General features: G+C 32.0%; 3 protein-coding genes across 3 annotated transcripts; 1 reads left to right on the forward strand and 2 right to left on the reverse strand.

The window, feature by feature from the left end:
- Positions 1 to 1,649: 1,649 nt before the first annotated feature.
- LOC141525878 (uncharacterized) lies at positions 1,650 to 5,223 on the reverse strand. The gene is given in 4 exon segments (XM_074240568.1): positions 1,650 to 3,310; positions 3,312 to 3,698; positions 4,694 to 5,003; positions 5,219 to 5,223. Coding segments are annotated over 4 exon segments (1,014 nt in total). The 3' UTR covers positions 1,650 to 2,998.
- Positions 5,224 to 5,964: 741 nt separating this feature from the next.
- LOC141525887 (uncharacterized) lies at positions 5,965 to 8,124 on the forward strand. Its single transcript, XM_074240576.1, has one exon. The coding sequence runs from the start codon at positions 6,046 to 6,048 to the stop codon at positions 7,942 to 7,944; it is 1,899 nt and encodes a 632-aa protein (XP_074096677.1). The 5' UTR covers positions 5,965 to 6,045; the 3' UTR covers positions 7,945 to 8,124.
- Positions 8,125 to 17,790: 9,666 nt separating this feature from the next.
- On the reverse strand, positions 17,791 to 21,646 carry LOC141525890 (hyaluronidase-like). Its single transcript, XM_074240580.1, is given in 6 exon segments — positions 17,791 to 18,134; positions 18,680 to 18,881; positions 18,955 to 19,261; positions 19,264 to 19,377; positions 19,818 to 20,005; positions 21,518 to 21,646. Coding segments are annotated over 6 exon segments (1,101 nt in total). The 5' UTR covers positions 21,577 to 21,646; the 3' UTR covers positions 17,791 to 17,903.
- Between the last annotated feature and the right edge of the window lie 474 nt (positions 21,647 to 22,120).

The raw sequence follows: 22,120 nt of genomic DNA on the forward strand, positions 1-22,120 counted from the left end.
TAATTCTTTATTACCCACTTAGTTTCTTACTACATACATTGTTAAAATGATTCTACTAATTTTTTTATTTTCCGAGACTATCTTATCTATTATTCTTTAATGAGCCGAGAATTTATTGATCTCAATTAACTTCAAAATGTCTATTACTATATATGTTCATGGGAATAGACGACTATCTTCAACACATACCAATTCACGATTTACAATACATTTATTTACTTTACACAACAAATATAATTATTACCGTAAATAAAATAAATAATTATTTTATTAATAAATTCTATTAAATTATTAGAAATTTATAAATCATGATTGTAAAATTTAAATATTTTTTATTTTACAATAATTTAAAAAAATTTTAACTTCAAATTTTTGACAATTTACATAATTGCGAGCTCAAAAATTGTAAGATAAATTATTTAATAAAAATTTTGACCAAAAAATTTTAGTGGTGCAGTTAAATAATTTAACAAAAATTAAATATTTGACAATTTAAGGTTCAATAATTAGAATAAAAATTTTTCAATGAAAATCTTTGCCAAAAATTTTTATTAATAACGCAGTAAAATAATTAAATAAAAAATAAGACACATTATTTTGCAGCTATTATAAAAAAATTGATAATTGGATCAAATAAAATGAAAAAAATATTTTTAGAGATTGAAAAAAAAAAATTACGAATTTTGTACGAAAATATTAAATCGGAGACATATGCAACAATTTAAATAAAAAAATAAATTAATTAAATGCTTTTAAATTCACGAAATTATCTCGCATGTTGCAACAATGGAAACTTTAAAACAAAGAAAAGTAATAAAAGTCTTACCGTCCATAATATCCATATCGCAAACTATAAAAAAAAAAAAAAAAAAAAAAAAAAAAACTCAAGGGCTGAAATTTAGTCAACAATTGGTATATCACAGTCTAAAAATTCTTTTGTCACCATAAATTCATTACAACAAACCACTTGTTAACCAATTTAACACGAGCAATTAATTTACCTCTCAATAAATAAAATGAAGATATATTTTACTTCCATTCCCGGCGTTACGGCATCGGCATATTGTATACTAAATAATTGCCGAAAATCCGTTCGCCATTATGGAAATCACATGTTAAAAATTAAATGTTTAACGTGCCACACGATAGTTCATCAAGTGTCAACACGCAACTGATTGGACTTTTATTCAACTAAGCAGAGGCCCCCTAATAAATATAATGTATACTCGCAAAACCTCTATCTCTCTACTTAATGGAAGTATTTACTTATATTTTACACACATATAAGATTAGTATTTCATCATATATATATATATATATATATATATATATATATATATATATATATATATATATATATATATATATATATATATATATATATATATATATATTTATACATTATTGAAATTATTTTTCATGACTTTGTCTTATCAGATTATACTCGGCTTATCTTATTTAAAATTTTTAAAAATTTTCATTGGATTTTTTTTTAAAAACTACCGAAAAAAATCTGTAAACACTTATTTATACTCAGTAGAGGCAAAATCCAGTTACTTGGGTGAAAGTTAGTAGAACTGCGTATTAACATTTTTTTTTAAAGAAAAAAATTTATGAAAGTAAAAAAGGGTGTAATAAGTATGCAGAGATAATAAATAATTAATTATATTATTGAGATGGAAATAAAATTAATGATTTTTAAAAATAAAGTTATCTAAATTTTTTTAATTACAATTGATAATTATCGACTATTTTTTTGGCATCGTTTTGTTTCAATTCAAATTTTCGGATAATCGAAAGCGCGCCTATGAAAGAGCGCCCTCTGGCGCAAACGTCATTAACTATTGAACTGGTAAGAGTGACTCAAAATTTAGCTCGGTGTTGTTTTTTTTTTTTTTTTTTTTTTTATATAGAAATTAAGCGTGCGAGTAAGGAATAATTTTGTTATTTTATTGATAAAAATATACTTATACAATTTTTAATTATAAAGCAGAAAAAAATTAATGCAATAAATATTATATAATATTTTAGTTAAATAATTTTTTTCTTAATTCAACATTATAAATCCGAGAAATTCTTAACTTTCCCGTCAAAAATTTTTGATATGGGTTGATATGTTCATAATTTTTGACATTTACATCTTTTTTACAAATATTGGTTCATTAAATTTTAAACCAATTAGAGATAAGCTGCGTAGAAGGGTCAAAAAGTGATTTTATCTTAAGACTTATTAGCTTAAACTTAAATCTCTTGTAAGGAGACAATTCAGTGATCATGCGCCATCTATCGGTAGTTTTTGTATTCATAGATCAATATCTGGTTTAGTAAGTCCATATATTGCCTGATACATTCAATTTTTACGTAAGATCATGTCAAAGCATGTTAAAAATTAGATATAGATATATATTAGACAATATCAGATCAGATACAAACATTTTAACTCTTATCAGAACGTATCAAACCAGATATGGCCAGATTTGTCCAATTTTCACGTCAAGCCATTTTGGGATGGGTCATAAATTAGATCTAGTCATATTAGACCATATAAGTCAAATATAAACATATAAATCTATATCAGGACTTATCAAGCCCTATATGGCCATATGTGACTAATTTTCGTAGCAGGCTTTTCAGGTCAGATAAAATTGCATGCGGACATGTTAGACCCTATTAGGTCAGATATGAACATTTTCGATCATATAAGATCAGATATTGACATTTTGAATCACATATTTTCTGATATGCCCATATCTGGCGACTATGACCAATTTTGATGTTACACCATATAAGAACTTATAAAAAATCATATATGAACATACATATCAGACTGCCTCAGGAAATTTTTTCACGGGTCGTTTAATAAATTTTGTCTTCATCTATCCACTAGCAAACTTCTTGGAGAAAACTCATCTCTTTCTCCTCTCCAATCTAATTTCTACCACAATCAACCAATTGTTTTGTACTATCCCCTAAAAATCAACTTCTCCCCTATTTAACCCTAGAAATCTTTCTTTTCCTTAGTCTTGTCCACTAGAACATTGTCATGATAACTAATTTCCTGGCCGGCAACCGCGGGATGCAAGTAATGAGGTTCTACGTCAATTTTTTCTTTAACATCTGGCTCGAGAACAATTGAGTGATGCGGCCCTATATGATGACTGCTATGACGATGATTTTCGCTTCCGATCTCCGGATCTGGGTCAGCTTCCCGATGAGTTTCTAAACCCGAATCACCAGCAGGGCCCGTTTCTTCCTCGTGGTTCTCCTCAACGACGATCTTGTGGTGGTGGTGCTTGTGGTGCTCCTCCAGACTGCTTTTTCAGGAGCTCGCGCAAATTCTCCAGGTCTATGTTGTCCTCGAGCTTTGCGAGGCGCTCTTTGGCGTTGGCCTCGTCCAGCTTCTCAGAGTCCTTCAACAACTTGAAGTACTGCATAAACCTCTCATTAGCTTCGACTCCGTCCTTGGTGACGTTCCTTGAAGAGTTGAGGTTCGGGTTCAGGAGCAGGTCCGGGGTCTCATGGACGTGATTCACGTTTTCCTCAATGGTATCATCAGCTAGCGAATGAAGAAGAGTGTTATAGTCAGGCTTGATCTTCGATGTTTCCATGCAAGAACTGCACGAGCAGTTTGTTATTATTTGCACCTTCTTCAGCATCGTCGTTGGGTTGTTGTCTTCGTCCTTGCAGTTCAAGGTCACCTGGAAAAAATCAGACAAATTATTTTTGGATAAAAATTTACATTAAAATTTCTCTTAAATTTATTGTTGAATTCATGGAAAAATTACCGGACAGTAATCTAGAGTTCTACTTTACCATTTAGTAATAACAGCATTACCCTGATAGCCACCTTACCTATAACTTACTGTCAATCTACGTCCGCAATTTGAAGCAAACTTGACGGAAAGAGTTGGCAAAGCGAGCGATTACCTATTAGTTACCTATAACTTACTCTGCAAATAGACGTCAAAACTTGCTGTACAAGTATTTCAGTCAAATTGTAGTAAAGTTGAAAGGAAATTTAACTACAAGTTTGATTGTTAACTTGTATTCAAGTTGCGGCCGTAGATTTCCGTCAATTTGCTTACAACTGTTGTTGAAAGAAGAATTACCGCCAACTTGATGTATAAATTAACCGTAACTGCTGGAAGTCAACACTTACTGAGAAAGCGCTGGCTATCAGGGTACTTTTTAAGGTTTTATCAAAGTTACATTTACCGGAGTTTACAGTAAAATAAAAAAATTTTTAATTCTTGCATTCTTGTAAATTTTATAAGTTTTATACTTTGAAAAAAAAAAAAAAAAGATTTAAATTAACCAAGATTAAATGTTTAATGAATTCTTTAATTAAATTGATTTCTTAAAGTCATTAAAGGATACACCTAGTGTGAAATTAAAAACAAATCGATTTTTTTTTCATATTTCGAAAGGTTACACCGTCAAAAATCGAATTTTGGCAGGCCAAAAACAACCAAAATTTTGGGTAAAATTCAACTTCTAACTAAAAAAAAAAAAACCGCTTCATTAAATTTTTTTCTTGTCTTATTTTTTTATTAACATAAAACTGTAAAAATGAATGATAATTTTCTATATTTTTTTACATTGTATATATGAATAATTATTAAAAAAATTTTATCAATATTTTTCCGATAATTTTTGAATAAAAATTTTCTCTGTATAAATTCTTAAAACTTACCGTATGCCAAACGCTGTCAAGTGGCTGACATGAGTCGCAGTAGGGCCTTATCAAGTCCCCGGGGGCGGAGGGTTCACTGTGAGGAACCATATATGAAAAGCAGGCTCCAACACAAACATTGTTGTCCAATTCTTGGGACGAACACTGCGGCCAAGTCACTACCTGCTTTATCGGAGTTGTTTTGCACCAACTGTGCTTGTCCGGATACAGAACTATGTTGTGGACCTTATGTTCACGGTGAGCTTGCAATAATGTCAAATTCAACAGGACGATGGTTACTATTCCCTGATACTCGAGTTCGATCCCATTTCTGTGCAAAAAAATTTGTTTTTTATTTGAAACTCCGAGTGAAAGGCTTATGCAATTTGATACACGTGATTTTTTAATGGTAAAAATAATAATAATTATTATTGTTGTTGTTATTATTTTTATTATCATGGAGCTTTTTTTTTATGAATGAAAAGGAGCCGGTTCGAATACCGGGACTTCCATTCGTGGTTCCAGTTCGACGACCGGTTGGATTACGTCATCGAGACTCGCATGTACATATAAAGGCACGCGGGCAAAATGGTTAAGAAATATCATATATTATTTTTAATTTATATAATTTATCATTACAAACAAATGCAAATTTAAAATAGTTTAGTAAATTCAAATGGACATGCATTAAGTTTTGATCTAAAATAAGTTTTAAATATTAACTTTAATAATATTTTCAATTTATTAATAATTTTAAACTTTGCAGTAAAAAAATGATTTTAATAACGAGTTAAATACAAGAAATTCATTTTATTTACGATTCAATTTTAAAGCTTGTTCAAATTTTCCCGCTGATAGTATATTTTCATACGACTCGAACGCCCTCTGTCGTTCTGATGCGTGAATCATAAAAAAGAACCAATTAAAAACTCAATTATTTATGGTTGCTCAAAGGACATAACATTTTTCTGTCAGCCGAAAAAAATTAATTGTAATTAAACAAAATAATATTTATTTTCATTTCACAATTTGCCGAAAGGCAGATTGATTCAAGAATATTTTATATTTTACCAATAACTGGGCACCAATGATAGATTCACAATTGGCAACGGTAGATGGAACTAGAAAAGCTGCGCAGGTTATCTGCGTCAATGACTAAACCTCAAAAAAGCCCAACAAAACTTTAGAAATCCGAAAAAATTAATAAAATATTTTTTTAGGAACTTCAACTCTGTTAAAAATATTTCTATTAATTTTTTCGTATCTCTTTCCTCAGACAAAATGTTTAATACGATAGAATGAATAAGAGCTAAATTTTTTGCTTATTATAGTATACAAATATTTAAATTTGATAATCTAAGACAAAATCAATCATGATTTTTACTATTATAGCAATCGTAATGTTTATTGTTGTTGGTACTTTAGTTACTCTACATGTAATCGTGCCAGCATTAACCGAGGTTCCGAAGCCAGTCCCGGAAGAACAAGAACAATTGCCAACCCCAGAAGCCAGGACATCAACGGAGCCTCAAGCACTTATCCATCATGAGAGCGATTTACATTCACTTCAGAATACCCATCAACCATTAACCATTCAACAACCTATCTCAAGGCTATCAAATACGGATAATTTAGAGAGCCAGATGCTGGCTGAAATACAAGATGATGCATCCCCAGCTGAACCTCAAATACTCAATGAATCTCAAAAACTCCAACCTAGATTAGAGTCAAAAGAAATAGTTCTTCCACGCCTTCAACGTTCCCTGAAGAACATCTACAATATGCCACCCGAATACCAGCCGCTAGCAGACCAATATATCAATAGCATGGAGCAAGTCTACAAAGATTCCTTCACTCTAGGTGACCATCCAAACATGGAGAAGATCACGTCTTTTGGAATCGCTCTTTTGCATCAGTATGCTAACGACAACAAGCCAAACTACCTGCTAATCGTAGAGCACCTGATTTCTAAGATTAACCAGCAGTTACCGCACGGAAACGCCATAGTTACGCTCCCAACAGAATGGAATCAGAAGTACTACTTCTTCTGCGTGAGGTTAACCCGCATGCTGGCCATGTTCGAGATACTCAGCCCCAATGAACTTATCAAGAATATTTGCCACCAGAGAATCTGCCAGATTACCCCCTTTTTGTGGAAATCGCTCAAGTGGGATCACCGGGTGGGCATCCAGCATGCGTGGATAGCTATCCCTCGATTGGTCACCAATTTTCTCAACAAATTAGAAAAATATGTCAAGGAGACAAAACCAAATTACATAGGAACATTAAAGCAAATTATGAAGGTCCAATTCCTCAAGAACATTGGCACACTAACTCCGAATGGAATCTGGATAGAAAAATCCTGTGTTTTTAATGATGTAGCAACCTACTGGCCCATAGTCGAGTCCGGAAAGTTCTACGCCTCAGTATTCAGAGCTTTGGGCTTCGAAGCAGACATCGATGAAGTCACCGAGAAGATATTAGACAAGATTCTTCACCCATCGATGGATATCATCCCCCTTGGCCTCTTTGGACGACAGTCTGATATCAGGATCACCAAGACTCTGAAGACGAATTGGCCAAACTATCAACGGAAGGCTGGGCTGGATGTTGGAATCTTCCCAGTTGCTGGGTTGGGAGTGTTTAAATCTGCGAAATTTGCATTCTGGGTTCGCGTCCAACGCTTTTACATAGCGGGGTATGAATCCGATCAAGTGGATTTCGAGCTGGCGGGAGGGTGGATTCAGATGAGGAAGCTGTACCTCAAAAGTGTCGAGCAGAAATATAAAAGCATGACCTGGCAGAATATAAAGATGCAGCCAGGTGTGATTTATAATGAAGATGGCAGCGATAACTTTGAATCCTTTAAACCATATAGGGAAGAAAAATATAACTACCCCAATACAGTGTTCTCGCATATTGGGACGTTGATGGACGAGGGAAGGCGAGTGTTGTACTGGAAGAACAATTACAAGTTTAGAAGTCTGTTTGGCGAGAGCGAAATAACGGAGTTTGGGGTGTGCACTGACAATGGGTTGGTGATGCGAATGGAAGTTCTAAATCTAACGGATAAGACACTGAAGGTTAGGATAAAAGACGACGATGATCATGGCATGATCTTTGATTGTCAATGCTCGGATTCGAGCCAAAATTGTGATAATGGGTTTGTAACAGTTGGTAAAAATGTTACGATGGTTATCAACTGGAGGCAAGTTTTTAAAAGAGATGATCATCCTCAAAAAGTTACTCGGACTACCAAGGAGGGCATATGACGTTTAAGTTTGGAGACGACGATTATGTGATTGAGTCACAGCAAGAACTCCATTTTGTGATCAAGAACTCACATGTGATACTCGCGGGAAGTTTTGAAAAGACTTGGTCGTACAATATTCACTATGGTATTAAGAATAAACCGATACTATTCAAATTTAATGATAAAACACTCATGTACAGGGCTATTAGATAAATTCATTGACATATTTATAATTTATTGATAAAAGCTTCTATTTTTCTAAATTCTGCACTCTTATTAAAAACCGATACTTTCACTTTGAATAATTTTTTTAATAATAATAATAGATAAAAATTGTAAAATTGAATATTTACTTGAAAAATGGTCCATGAAGAATCTACTTGAAAAAAAAACGAACCTTGCCCAAGGCTCGATCCTAGGTTCTCAAACTATTGATTGAGCGCTTTTACCCCGCAGCCAAGTCAAATTTTGGAACTACCTCCAAATTAAACGCCAAAAATTCTAAAACACTCAGATCGACTCCCCGAATTCAAAAAATTTTTTAAAATTTCTATAATTCTTGATCGACATAAAATTTTCTAATAATCATATTGCCGTATTACTATCACGATGTACTGATTTTTCTTACGTTTATAATTAGGCTATTTAATTAAGTATTTTAAATATCGATCAAATACCCGAATGTGTACCATTATTTATTTAAAAAAACTGTTCCGTGTATAATTATAACTATAAAATATTTTCATCCCGATCACGAATCCAATCAACTAGTCGTCGATTAGCCGCAAAACAATAGTCCGAAAAAACAAAAGAATTATTTTCTCCGAGGAATGACAATTTTAAGTTTTCTTGAGCCACAGGCCTCAGAAATAAGACAACGAAACAAGTTTGTTCAAACAAACCGCGGCAATTCCTGTCCAGCGATGTGAAACTTGCTCGAATAAGAATAAAAATAAAAAATAAAAAAAAACAGCTATCCAAAACGTCACTCATCAGTTTGATTTCTCAGCAGTTTGTTATTTCCAAGATTCGTTATTAAAAACAATTTATTGGAATTCCTTGGACATAAATACTATTTTTTTTTGTTTTCGGATTGTTTGTTAACTCTCGAGCATTCTACTTTATTTAATACTTTTTTAGTTAATTTATTTATCATCTTTTTCAATCAGTTCTCAGAACTCACTGCCATACCACTGTTTGGACGCAGTTAATTTTGTATTCAACAAAATTATTTACAGGTAGTAACTCACACGTTTTAACAGGGTGTTAAGATCAGTATTTAAGATACATTAAAAAACGGCTAAGGACTTACATTTACTCTTTTTTCTCACCATTATTATTGTTACTAGTTTTTTTTTTTTTTTTTTTTTTTTTTTTGATTTCTTATTTAAACGTTATTGGGTAAGAAGTGCATGAGATGTTTAGCTGTTCCCGCTATTTTGTTAGGTTTTTATTGGAGTTATAAGTTATAACTATTGGAATATATTATTTGAATGAAATGATTAATAATTTATTGATGACTTTAATGAAAATAAGTGAAAACTAGCAATTTGATAAATCCCTTGGATATTTTTGGTAATTAATGCCCAGAAGTAGTTCTCTGATTATTTTTCTGCGACACGTTGATCAAAAAAATGACCCCCGGTCATTAGAAAGACATCAACCGCGGGTGTTTGCAGCTCCAAATAACCGGAAAAGTCATTTATTATTTGAAAAGCATTCTTAAAAGTTTATTTTATTTGTCCGGTAGGGTGACTGCTAAAGCAAAAATGAATTAAGACAACTCGGATAAATAACTGGGACAAATTATCAAGCCTGTATTAATTAAAAGCTAAACAATATTTAAAATCGGTGATCGAAACTCAACTTAAGGGGTTCAAATATAATTACCAGAGCTTGTTATGCTCTCCAAAGGCATTCAATCCATCGAGTATTTTTATTTATTACAATCATCGAAATAACATTCCTCAAGATAATTATTTATCTTCGGTTGTCGATCAAACAACCCCATTTAAATAATAACTGACAAGTATCTGCCTTTTTATTTTATTTACCGCTGAGCTACGTTCATAAGACTTTCGTTCCCACTTTCCTCCTGTCCTTAACATTGTTTAACAAATATCTAAATAAACATTAGAGTCCAGCTGGAAATTTTATCAACACAGTAATTTTAAACATTCTCCAGTTTAACGCATTATCAAATTACACCGACAAATCCAGTAGATTTTATTGGGGAAATCCACTCTGTCTAGTTAGTCAAGCTCTCAACTCTCATTTTTATAAATTACCATGCTCAATTAGAAATAGTACTGCTAAATTATATTCATAGCTCTCGATTCAATTATTAAATTTCAATATAAAAATGAAACTCGTCGACTTGTTAATAAGTCAAAATTTGCAGATGATTCAAAGTCAAACGTTTGAAATCTCTACACCCGCAAAATCTTCCTCGTGCCCGGATACTCTTTTTCTCTCTCTTCCTCTCTGGGCTGCTGACTAAAAAATAGGATAAAAAGAAATAGAAGAAAAATAAAACAGGGATAAGATGCAGAGGCTGAGAGGAGCAAAAAGAAACAAAATAAAAAGAATAAGAATAAATATCAGGTGTCTGGTCGGCCCTGAAATCACTGATCAGAAGTCCAAAGCTCTTTGTTGCTGCGCCACCTTCTCTTCTCGCCTCCGGGTACTATGCATACCCGGACCTCCTCGGCATCAGTCCCGTTTTCTTTCGGTTACCGATGTCCTTTTTAACTCGAAATTAACCAAAAAAAAAAAAACTACTTCGGTCCTGCTAATGAGTTTTTCGGATTCCTTCGCGATTTTCATTGGCCATTCTTTTAAATATTGTGGATTCTTTATAGTTTAGTGGATTGTTTACTGACACTCAGGCAGTAAAATTTTTGAGAGGATTATATCTGAGGCATTATCTATAAATTTGTTAAAGCGCTCTCTAGTGTGCGCATCATTAACTACCAGAATAGGTTAGAGCGAATTTAAAGGCAAGAGTTTTAACTATGGAAAATTTTAACTCAAGTTATGGAAATTTTCTCGTATGATTTTCATCAAGAGATACGATTATTAATTTACAGGGTTTTAATGATCAACTGAAGGACTCAAAAGTTTGATCCAGCGGAGAATCTTTAAATTAACTGGTTAAATTTTTAACAAAAATTACGAATTCTAGTTTTTATAAAAAAAAAAAGAATACTCGCGATGAAAAAATCAGTGGGTGGAAAATTCAATCACTTGAGGAAAAAAGGTGATAAAAATTGGACAATGAAATTAGAGGTTTTCTTGATCCGCAAGGAATCTTTCGAACAATTACAATCGCCGGTGGTTTGATAAATTTTTCGATAAATAGTTTTCAGATAAATAAATGAAAGCGGAATAAATAGGAAGAGTTTTGTACTGAGGAGTAGGCGAGGTTGTAACTCTGTTTTATTTTTATAGAGCCCGTGATTATAAAGTTTACTGGAATGTGCCGACATTTATGTGTCACCAGTACGGAATGTACTTCAATAATCTGGATAAATTCGGAATCATCCAGAATACCAATGACCAATTTCGCGGGGAAAAAATAGCAATACTTTACAATCCTGGAATGTTTCCCGCGCTGATAAAAATCCCGACGGTGAGTAGTAACTCAGCAAATAAGACTTTATTTTCCATCATTCTCTTCGACCTCCGGAAAATTTTTCAAAAATTTTTCATGGACTCTTTAAATAGTCGGGATATATCTCTTTTCAATTCTTCAATTGTCCAATCGATCATTTTCCTTATAAAAATCCTCACGCGAAATAAGATGTAGCCTTTTTTCTCTAATTCTTAATTGCCTGCGCCATCAGATACTGCAACGCCCTCTCCTGCAAACGTTTTTAACCTCAACATCCGACAAAAGGCCCTCTGTCGCCCGCGTCCTCAACTAACTCAGAACCAACTTCTTTCAGTACTCAAAAAGTTAACAAATTATGTCGTCATAATAATGAATTAATCTGATCAGAATAATAAATTAATAAAAATTAATTTTTTCCACGACGCTCACAAGAAAATCGTGGTTAGTTTAAATATATTGATATACGCTAACACACATGTGTATTATAAATCGTAAGAGGTCTTGTGGCCTGGATCACCTTCGTTCAAGTCTTTTCCCACTTTATAAGTCAACTCTTACTACATTTGTGTAACACCTTCCTTCTTGTCCCCAGGTCACCGCATGCCTATCTCCTCTTCTAACCTAGCACTCGTATCACTCACTCACATAGTTACACACTCTTACATAAAGGCATTTATTATAATTAGCATTATAATTTTTCTCCGGGCGAGTGAAGGGAGACATCAATACTGAGTAAACAATTTTTATAAACAAATAAAATCGGTTTACTATAAAATAACTTACTGAATAATGATACCAATTAATTCAAAATTACAAAAAAATATTTAATTCTAAGGTATCAGAAACTTAAATTTTGTGGGTAAACTAGTAGTAGCCTTGATACGGAAGACACGAAAAAAAAAAAAAAAAAAGAAAAAAACAAACCGCCGACGGCCGAACAAGAGATGACCGAAAACAGGCTGGACGTGTGGCGCCATTTCACCTTTTTTTTTTTTATTCTCATTAGTTTTTATCCTTACACTCTACTCCCTCAACCTCATATTACCTCGTATTACTTATCTCGAAAAAAAAAAAAAAAAATACATATGAATAAATAAATAAATAAATATATATTTGAAGATTTCGATGACACTAATTTTCCACTTCCTCGCTCGAGGAAATTATAATTTTTAAAAATGTAACACTCGAAAAAATTTTAAATGTCGGGTCGGCTTAACGTGGCGCCATACATTTAAAATACTTTTTTACCCGACAAACTTACTCACTCCATTCTCTTGTAACTCACCACTATATTCTTTTGGTTTAGCTTACCGACAACGCCCCCTGTTATTTTTTTATTTGCTTTTGTTTCTCCACCTTACTAATTTCTTGCTTATATAAAAAGACACTGAGATACCTGTAGAGCTTTTTTTTTCTTTCAACCGGAAAAAGAGACACTACTTTTTTTTAATAATTTTAATTTGTCGAAAATATATTAAAACACGTCATTAATTTTTTTAGGAGCTATTATCATAAATCTTTATTTTTTCTGCAGCTTAACGTCGAGTAATTTTACAAGGAAATTTTTTTTTTTAGTTACCGCTGAATTTAAAATTTTTACCGCATTGACAGAGTCAATGCAGTTTAAAATTTCATAATCTATCAATTTTTATAATTCAGCAGACCAAAAAAATTTTTACTACATTGACGCCCAAAATCAATGCAGTGATTTTAATGTCTTAGTATTCATTATTTTTAAGAATTACATTGCCACATATCACTTTTACACAATACATATTTTACTACATTGACTCTCAAAATCAATGCAGTTGGTTTAAATTTTTGCGTTGGAATTATCTACGTAATATTCATAATTTTTACAAATTACAATGATTATTTTCCCACTAAGTTTATTTTTATTGCATTGACACTCAAAATCAATGCAGTAAATTTTTTATTGCTTGAAGAGCATAAACGTATTGATTCGTTAATTTCTTGAGAATGTTCTCCGTATCAGTTGCCATATTTTTATTGCATTGATAATGGAGATAATGGAATTTTTCTGTGGCTTTTAATCGTTTAATTTGAATATAATTTTGTACATCGATGATTTTTAATTAATAATTTAGTCAGAGGGAAAATAGAAAAGGGTACGAAAGCAATCGCGAAACCTGTAATTTCACAAAGATCCACCGAGACACCAATATCCAGGTTTCCATCACCCTTCGGGCATCGATAACGATCTAGATCGTGCCGCGCAACAAAAACCATTTCGCTGGTGCTCAAGAGATAGAATCAAGGTGCTGGACAGCAGCCTCACACTTTGAGCCTCATAATTAACCGCGAGTATCGGATGCATTTGGTTCAGATATGGGTGGTTATCTATTTTGCTTTGTTGTTTCGGTAATGAAAAGTTAGATAGGTGAAAATTTTTATTCCCTTCAACAAGTAATTAATTTTCCGATTATTTATTTTATTTATATATTTATTTATTCGAAGAAGGCTACCGTGGCCTCGGAATCTATAGTTTGTAAATAAGATTTTTTTATTTTATTATATTGTATAATTTTTATTTAAATGGAAAAATTTTAATTATTATTATTATTATAAAATTCCTGAATTTCATTATTTTGTGATTAGTAATTGGAAAAATTTTTTCATTTAAATTCTTAGTTACATTTACCCAAAAATAATTTTTTTTTCTAGTATAGAATAAATGATTATCCATAATAAATTTATTTTTATTAAATAACATTAAATGAAAATTTTCTTCCATTACCGGAAAAGTGTTTTCCGTTAATAAAATAATTTTTCTGTAACTTTAAATTCTATAAACGAAATTTTACTCTAATATTTGAAATTAAGTCTAATAAAATCCATTTTTATTTTACTAAAAATTTTCTTTCTATTAATGAAAACTTTTATTCTATTAACAGAATTTTGTTAGTCTGAATAAAAAATTTTCTTCCATTAACAGAATTTTCTTTCTATTTTACAATTTTTTTCTTTCTATGGATGAAAGTTTTCCATTCCATTATCAAAATTATTTTTCTATCAACAGAATTTTCTTTCTATTGACACTAAATTTTATAATATCGATCAAACTTGCAATCTAATAAGAAAAATCACTTTACTATCCATTAATTCATTTTCTATAATAATAATTTTATTTCCACAACAAAAATACTGTTAGAATTTACCGAAAAAAATTTTTTAACACCCAAAAAAATAATTTTTTCTAATGGAAACTTTTCTTCTATCAATAAAATGTCTTTTATTAAAAATTTCAATTCCATTAATGAGAATTTCCATTCTATTAATAAGATTTTCTTCCACAAAACCGCTTAATCACCCACCAAGATTAATTTTCCCGAAACGGAAACTATTCTTCCATCAATGGAATGTCTCTCACTGAAAATCTTAATTCCATTAATGATATTTTCTATTCTATTAATTGAATTTCCAGAAAAATTGATAAAATCTACCCAAATAACGATCTAATGAGAAAATTAATTTTACTATCCACGAATTTTCTTTCCATTGATAAAAATTCCAGTTCTTCCTCAAAAATTTTCCCTATTAAAATTTCTTCAACACCCACAGATCAATTTTTCTCAAATGGAAACTTTGCTTCCATCAATAGAATGTCTCTCGCTGATTACTGGAAATTCGAATCTGATTACTGGAAATAAAATTCGCAGAGCAATTTTCCGGTAAAACCGAAAGTAAAATTTCAATTCTAATGTGAAGAAACCTCGCCTCTCTCCTGACTCCTGAGAGCAAGCATTATCTACTCACCATTGACCATATTGTTACGCAAACAGATGATGATCATGTAACATGAGCACTGGGTTGCACTTAAACGACACACAAAAAGAAAATTACCAGCCAGCAACTATCAACTAGCAACAAACTAAAACATAAAACAATAAGCCACAGAATCAATCCACTGTCATATCACTGGACACTGATCAGTCAGGTGATCCTGATGATCAATCCGTCGGAACCGAAAGAGGTATCTTTGAAATAAGCGTTTTCTTTCGAAACTTAGACTTAGACTTGGACTTAGTGGGACTAAGATCTCGACTAATTATATAGACGGGTTATATTGACGCTTGTTGATAATGTCTGTGGTAGTGTATAAGTGTCGCTCGAGATGGTAAAAGCAAATGGTTGTATAGAGAGTGTAGAGTGTGTGATCGGCGAACCTGTGCCACGAAACTGTGCTGCCGATCTCTCTTTTCTGCTGTGTTTCCACCTCCTCTGCTTCTCAGTTTACGAGGAGCCCACCACCTTTTCTTCGGTTACGAGTTTACTTGCTGTAGTGGGCATACATCGGCTTACTTGGTTTGCTGACTGGATACGCTGCTCCTTCTTCATCATCATCATCTTCTTCTTCCTCTTCTTCTTCTTCTTCATCTTCTTCCTCTTCGTGTTATTTTCCTGTTTTCCTTCTCCTATGCTACATTAGGCGAGTCTTAGCATTTTGCGAGGTACTCGGTACTGATAGTTTCGCGGTCTCTCACTCTTGTGAGATATTTTCTTAAGCTGAGTAGAGATACTACGTAGCAAACCGGGGATCAGATGTAGAGATAGATGTGAGCGAGTGAATAAGAAGCTATGGACTACCGGCAATGTAAAAACTTAAGATTGCTTCGGGCCTTACACCTCGAACCAGTTAAACTTGTCGTGTTACTGAGGTTAAATTGGTACCAGCATCTTCCTATTCAAACTGAATCTCATTTACAAAGGATCACTTTTGACCTTAACGGGCATTCTTTTTTTTAACTGTTGTATGCATTTTTGTTGTCAATGCACTGCATTTTAGCATAACCTGGTTAGAAAAATTAGTTTTAAAATCAGCAATAACCCGATCTCATTACTTGTCTTCGAAAATTTCATTGCCACATTGATAAAAAGTGGCAATGCAAAAATTATTACAACTTTAAACCAATTTTCTGAAATTGGCCATATCAGACTTGATATGGTCTGACCAGGTCTGATATGGCCATATCAAGATGAATGGCACTAATTCGTAGTTTAAACAAAATTGATTTTTGCTATTTATTCAACTTTATTCAAAAACAGATACGCTCTGTAATAGAATACAAAAATCCTACTATTTTTGGAACCTTAACACTTCAAAGTCAAGTGTCTAGAAAAGAAACAATGTCGCAGCTATGCGCCATCTATCGAAAACTTTTAATACTAGTTACAACTAATATGTTGTCTGATTTATAAATATTTGATTGATTATTTAAATTTCTTCCAAAATTTTCAAATAATTTTAATAATAAACAAAAATTCTAAAATATCAATTTCTTAAATGAAAAAAATTTTTGTGAAAAAATTGAACAGTACAAAATTAATTAAAGAGTTTTTAGATAAGAGCAATTTTAAAAATTTTTTTAAATTTATACATTTTACCATCTTTATAATTTATACCGTAAATCTACCAAAAATATATTAATTTTAACAGAATTATCACTCAGATTTGGCTTTATTTGATACTATTAAGTCAGAACATATCAAAAAATTATAAACGAGTATATCAAATTATTTCAGGCCATATCAAGCCATGTCAAGCTTGATCAAGCTATATCAGGCCTGACATGGCCAATTTTCATATCAGGTCATATCAAGACCTTTAAAAAATTATACATGGACATTTCAGATCATATCAGGCCTGATATGATTATATAATAAATTTTTGTATAAATTATCATAAAAAAATTTTTTTTTCTGTTACCTCTTCTAAACATCTCCGGCAAATAAAAATTTTTTTCCAAATCAATTTACTATCACTAGATCTAATTCTCCAGCCAGCCACTTAATCACACGCTTGCTTAAATTTCACCAAAAAAAAAAAAAAAAAAGGTCTATTACCAATTCACCGTACAAAGGAAGTCTGAATCGCTGTAGGCTCTTCTGCTAACTCGGTAGCAAAGTGAATTTTCTCAATTGGGAAACATTCTCAGAAGTAATTATCTTATTTTTTACCTAGCGCCGAACTTAATTCTAGTTCCTCCTTACAACACATATAAATATGCGCGTGGCGCCGTATTTGTATACAACTTTATAGTGTATGTTTGTTCTTCTTGATGCCAGCTGCTTAGTCATCTATATGAATATATACCAATTTTTGAGCATAAGAATTGAAAAAACCCTCTCACTCGCTACCGCGGCCTCTTTAATTGCTACTTAGTAAATTATATTTCTTTACCTGAAGCGAATGGCAGGAGACGAAGAAAATAAGAGGAACAAATCAGAAAATTGTACAGCGTGTAATCAAAATGTGTAATTTTCATTAAATGCAAATAACAAAATAACAATAATAAAAATTGTGTATTTTGTACATCGAGGTGATTTAAAAGTCTATTATTATATTATTCTCCTTCAATTGGATGGTCACGAAATCTAATTGAAGTTTCGTCAGTGCTGGAACTTCAGGATCCAAGAGAAGTTATTTCTTTGACAGCAGGCCCCAGGATGTCGTTCAAGTAACTTTTGAATTTTGTACACTTTTGCTGGCTGTCAAAGTCTTGGGAACTACCCCAAATTATATGTCCGTCTGCGCCATTTTTTACCATTACTCTGAAGCTATTTAATATGTCTTCCTGCAAAAATTCATTTATTTTTTTTTGTATAAAAATATATAAGCAAATATATAAAATAATTTGACTTTTGTAAAACTAAACAATGCCTTCTCGATATTAAATAATAAGCAACATGAAAAAAAAGCTTTCAATAATCAAAAAGTGACTTTAAAATACCGAGCAATTGTTGAAATTAATATTAAAAGTGTTGTAAAATACTCTTTAATAATTTATTTCAAATAAAATGAGTTGGATAGTTGAAAAGCTCTTGAAATCCCGAGTAAAATGAGCCATCGCTCGACTTGATCGGTTGCAGGTTGATTTTTGATTAATCGATTAATAAAATATTAACGCCATTAATTATATGAAGAAGTAGTGATTAATAAGGGTTGTGGGGGCTCATTTTACTCGGGGCTTCATGATCTAGGTCGCAGTACTCTTGAATTAAAAAAATAATGAATTTAATTTTTTTATCCATTATAAAACAATTTCTAAAATAACGAATTTCATCAGAGAATAGCTTTTTGCATTACAAAATTGAAATTGTAATTGATTTGTTAAATTACCGTGCTTAAATAAATATCACGTTGGTCGAGGAACTTAAACCAAAAATATGGGATCACAGGACGATTTGGAAACTTTCGACTTAGCCTAACAGCTTCGTGTAGCCGCCCGACAATTAAACTCAATCGCTCATCATTAGACAGCGACTTCCGCAAATATACTGATGGTAGGAAGGTATCTTCCAGCTTCCACAGCCACGACATTCTGGAAGAAGAATAGTGATTGGGTGAATAATAAATTAAGTGAAGAACCAAACTTTAGTTCTTTGTGTAATTACTGGTCGTTTTCTTTGAACATTCGAGGGTCACATGACGCACTAGGTTGGCTCGGCGTCAGGTTGAAGCAATAAGGGTATGCGTAGTAGCTCCAGGAGGCATTGGGACGCAACTGCTTCGCTAATTTTATTGTTTCCTCCATGAACAACCGACCGGCGGTTTCGAACAATTGAATCGCGTGCTGTTTAATGGCGTTCTTACTCCAGTTTTTATGGCGTGCGGTTTCCAGCTCAATCGACAAGTCACGGTAAGGAGCCAGCGATACCCAATTTTGCCGGAAAATCGGTCGCCAGCTTTCGAAGTCGATCACCCGAGTCCGGAAAAGTTTTCTTGGATCTGTTCTTCTAGATGGATCTTGAATAAATTTAGGTGGCTCTGCAAATTACCTTCTTGGGGTACTCCGCCGTTTCTGCGAGTTATTGTACCTGGAAATTATTTTTAAATATAAGAATCATAGATGATAAAAGTTCAGTTAAATTTTATATTTTTAAGAGATTAACTTTTTTTTTTTTTTTTGATAATTTATTGATTTATTGATTATTAAATAGAAGTTGGTTCTGAGTTAGTTGAGGACGCAGGCGACAGAGGGCCTTTTGTCGGATGTTGAGGTTAAAAACGCTTACAGGAGAGGGTGTTGCAGTATCTGATGGTGCAGTTAATTTAGAATTAGAGAAAAAAGGCTTTATTTTATTTCGCGCGAGGATTTTTATAAGGAAAATGATCGATTGGACAATTGAAGAATTGAGAAGAAATTAGAATTGAAAATAGAAATATCCCGACTATTTAAAGAGTCCATGGAAAATTTTTGAAAAATTTTCCGGAGGTCGAAGAGAATAATGGAAAAAAGTTTTATTTGCTGAGTTACTACTCACCGTCGGGATTTTTATCAGCGCGGGAAACATTCCAGGATCGTAAAGTATTGCTATTTTTTCCCCGCGAAATTGGTCATTGGTATTCTGGATGATTCCGAATTTATCGAGATCATTGAAGTACATTCCGTACTGGTGACACATAAATGTCGGCACATTCCAGTAAACTTTATAATCACGGGCTCTATAAAAATAAAACAGAGTTACAACCTCGCCTACTCCTCAGTACAAAACTCTCTTTATTTATTCCGCTTTTATTTATTTATCCGAAAACTATTTATCGAAAAATTTATCAAACCACCGGCGATTGTAATTGTTCGAAAGATTCCTTGCGGATCAAGAAAACCTCTAATTTCATTGTCCAATTTTTATCACCTTTTTTCCTCAAGTGATTGAATTTTCCACCCACTGATTTCTTCATCGCGAGTATTCATTTTTTTTTTTTTATATAAAAACTAGAATTCGTAATTTTTGTTAAAAATTTAACCAGTTAATTTTAAAGATTCTCCGCTGGATCAAACTTTCGAGTTAAAAGTATCTGGATTAATAATCTGGACTAATAATCCCATATCGTAAATATCTTATGTGTTATTTATATCACCTGCTTAAAGGCCCAGTAGAAACACGGACACATTAAACATTATGATTATTAATTGTGTACACTTCTTTGAATTAATCTCCTTAGTCAAATGCATTTTTTTATGTTATCTTTTTATACTATTTTTTCCACTTTTAAAGCTCGTGTAAAATATTATTTCCGCGATAAGGAGATAATTTTTTATAATTTCGTTTGTAAAAAAAAATATACCTAGAGTCTAAGTTTTAAAGCAATAAAAATATTTTCAATAACCAGCATTCAAATAAGCGAACTAACGAAAAGAATTTTGAAATTTTTACCATTAAAAAATAATCAATTAATTACTACTATTTATTGAGTTCCTAAAAAAAAAAAAAAATTATTTAAAGATACATAAATTTATTCCATCACAAAAATTCTATCTACACAATTATAAAGAAAACCCCAGAAAAAAACTAGAATTCGTAATTTTCGTTAAAAATTTAACCAGTTGATTTTGAAAATTCTCCTCCGGATAACACTTTTGAGTCTTTCAGTTGATCATTAAAACCCTTTAAATTGATAGTTTTTTTCTTAATAAAAATCTACTATAAAATTTCCATATATTAAGTTAATATCCTCCATAGTTAAAATTTTTCTTCTTAAATTCAGTTTAACCTATACTGGGGTTGATGAAGCGTACACTAGCGAGCGCTCTAACAAATATCTAGCTAATGTCTCAGATATAATCCTCTTAAGAATTTAACTGTTCAAATTTCAGTAAACAAAACTGAATTTAAAAATTCAATATTATTTAAGTATCTAATTTTTCTCAAAGATTTTTCTTTAATAATATTCTAGTTTTAATATCATTCTACAATATAAAGTTTCACGGATAGTATTTATTAATTTTAATATACATAAAATTTTACTTTCAAATTCTTTTCTCAAACATTCTCTCATTTCCCCGCCCCTTTCCTTACCCAGTCAACAATTACAGTGGAGAGATAAAAAAAAGGTTCGTTAAACCCCGCAATTTATTTTCTTGTTAATAAAATAATCAATACTAAATAATCTTATGACAATAATCAACAATTAATCGAGAGTGAATAATCAATGGAGATAGATTTTAGATCTTACTTGAAACAAAAAGCATTAACATTAAGTATCCAGAAGAAAACAAAAAATGTAATGAACATAATAATTGTTAAGATAAACTTTTAATGAATTTTCCAGCACAACTGAAGTTAATGTCTCACTTACCGGGTATTTATTATACAGACTATTTTTCCCCACCTTCGATGTCCTCGCCAACAAGCGTATCAACAATGACAATAACCACAATGAAAATAAATAAACAAACAAAGTAACGCTAAATTTTAACAATCATGCTAACGTTGGTCGTTTGTTTCCGTAATTTAACTACATGTCAATTAAGTTATTTATATTCTGATGAAAAAAAAATCGAGAGTGCTAGCTCATTCTAATTTCCCTGCCGTGAATATGAGCGATTGTGGATGGCGACAGGATAGATACGGGCTCATTGACGCCGCGGGAAACGAAGTCACGGAAAAAGTATAATAGCTAAGTTAATAATGATTATGAGGACGAGTCAAGGATTGCTTTTTTATTTAATAACAATCTGTCGTTCTTTAATTTGCGAATCTGCAGGTGTGTAATTTTCCCACTTTTTACTCCACTCGTTACCTTTTTATTCCCGTGTACACACAAATAATAAATTAT

This window comes from Cotesia typhae, unplaced genomic scaffold (assembly GCF_013202065.1).
Source record: "Cotesia typhae breed Kobodo isofemale line unplaced genomic scaffold, CoteBio_Ctyphae contig_276, whole genome shotgun sequence".
NCBI classification, from domain to species: Eukaryota; Metazoa; Arthropoda; class Insecta; order Hymenoptera; family Braconidae; genus Cotesia; species Cotesia typhae.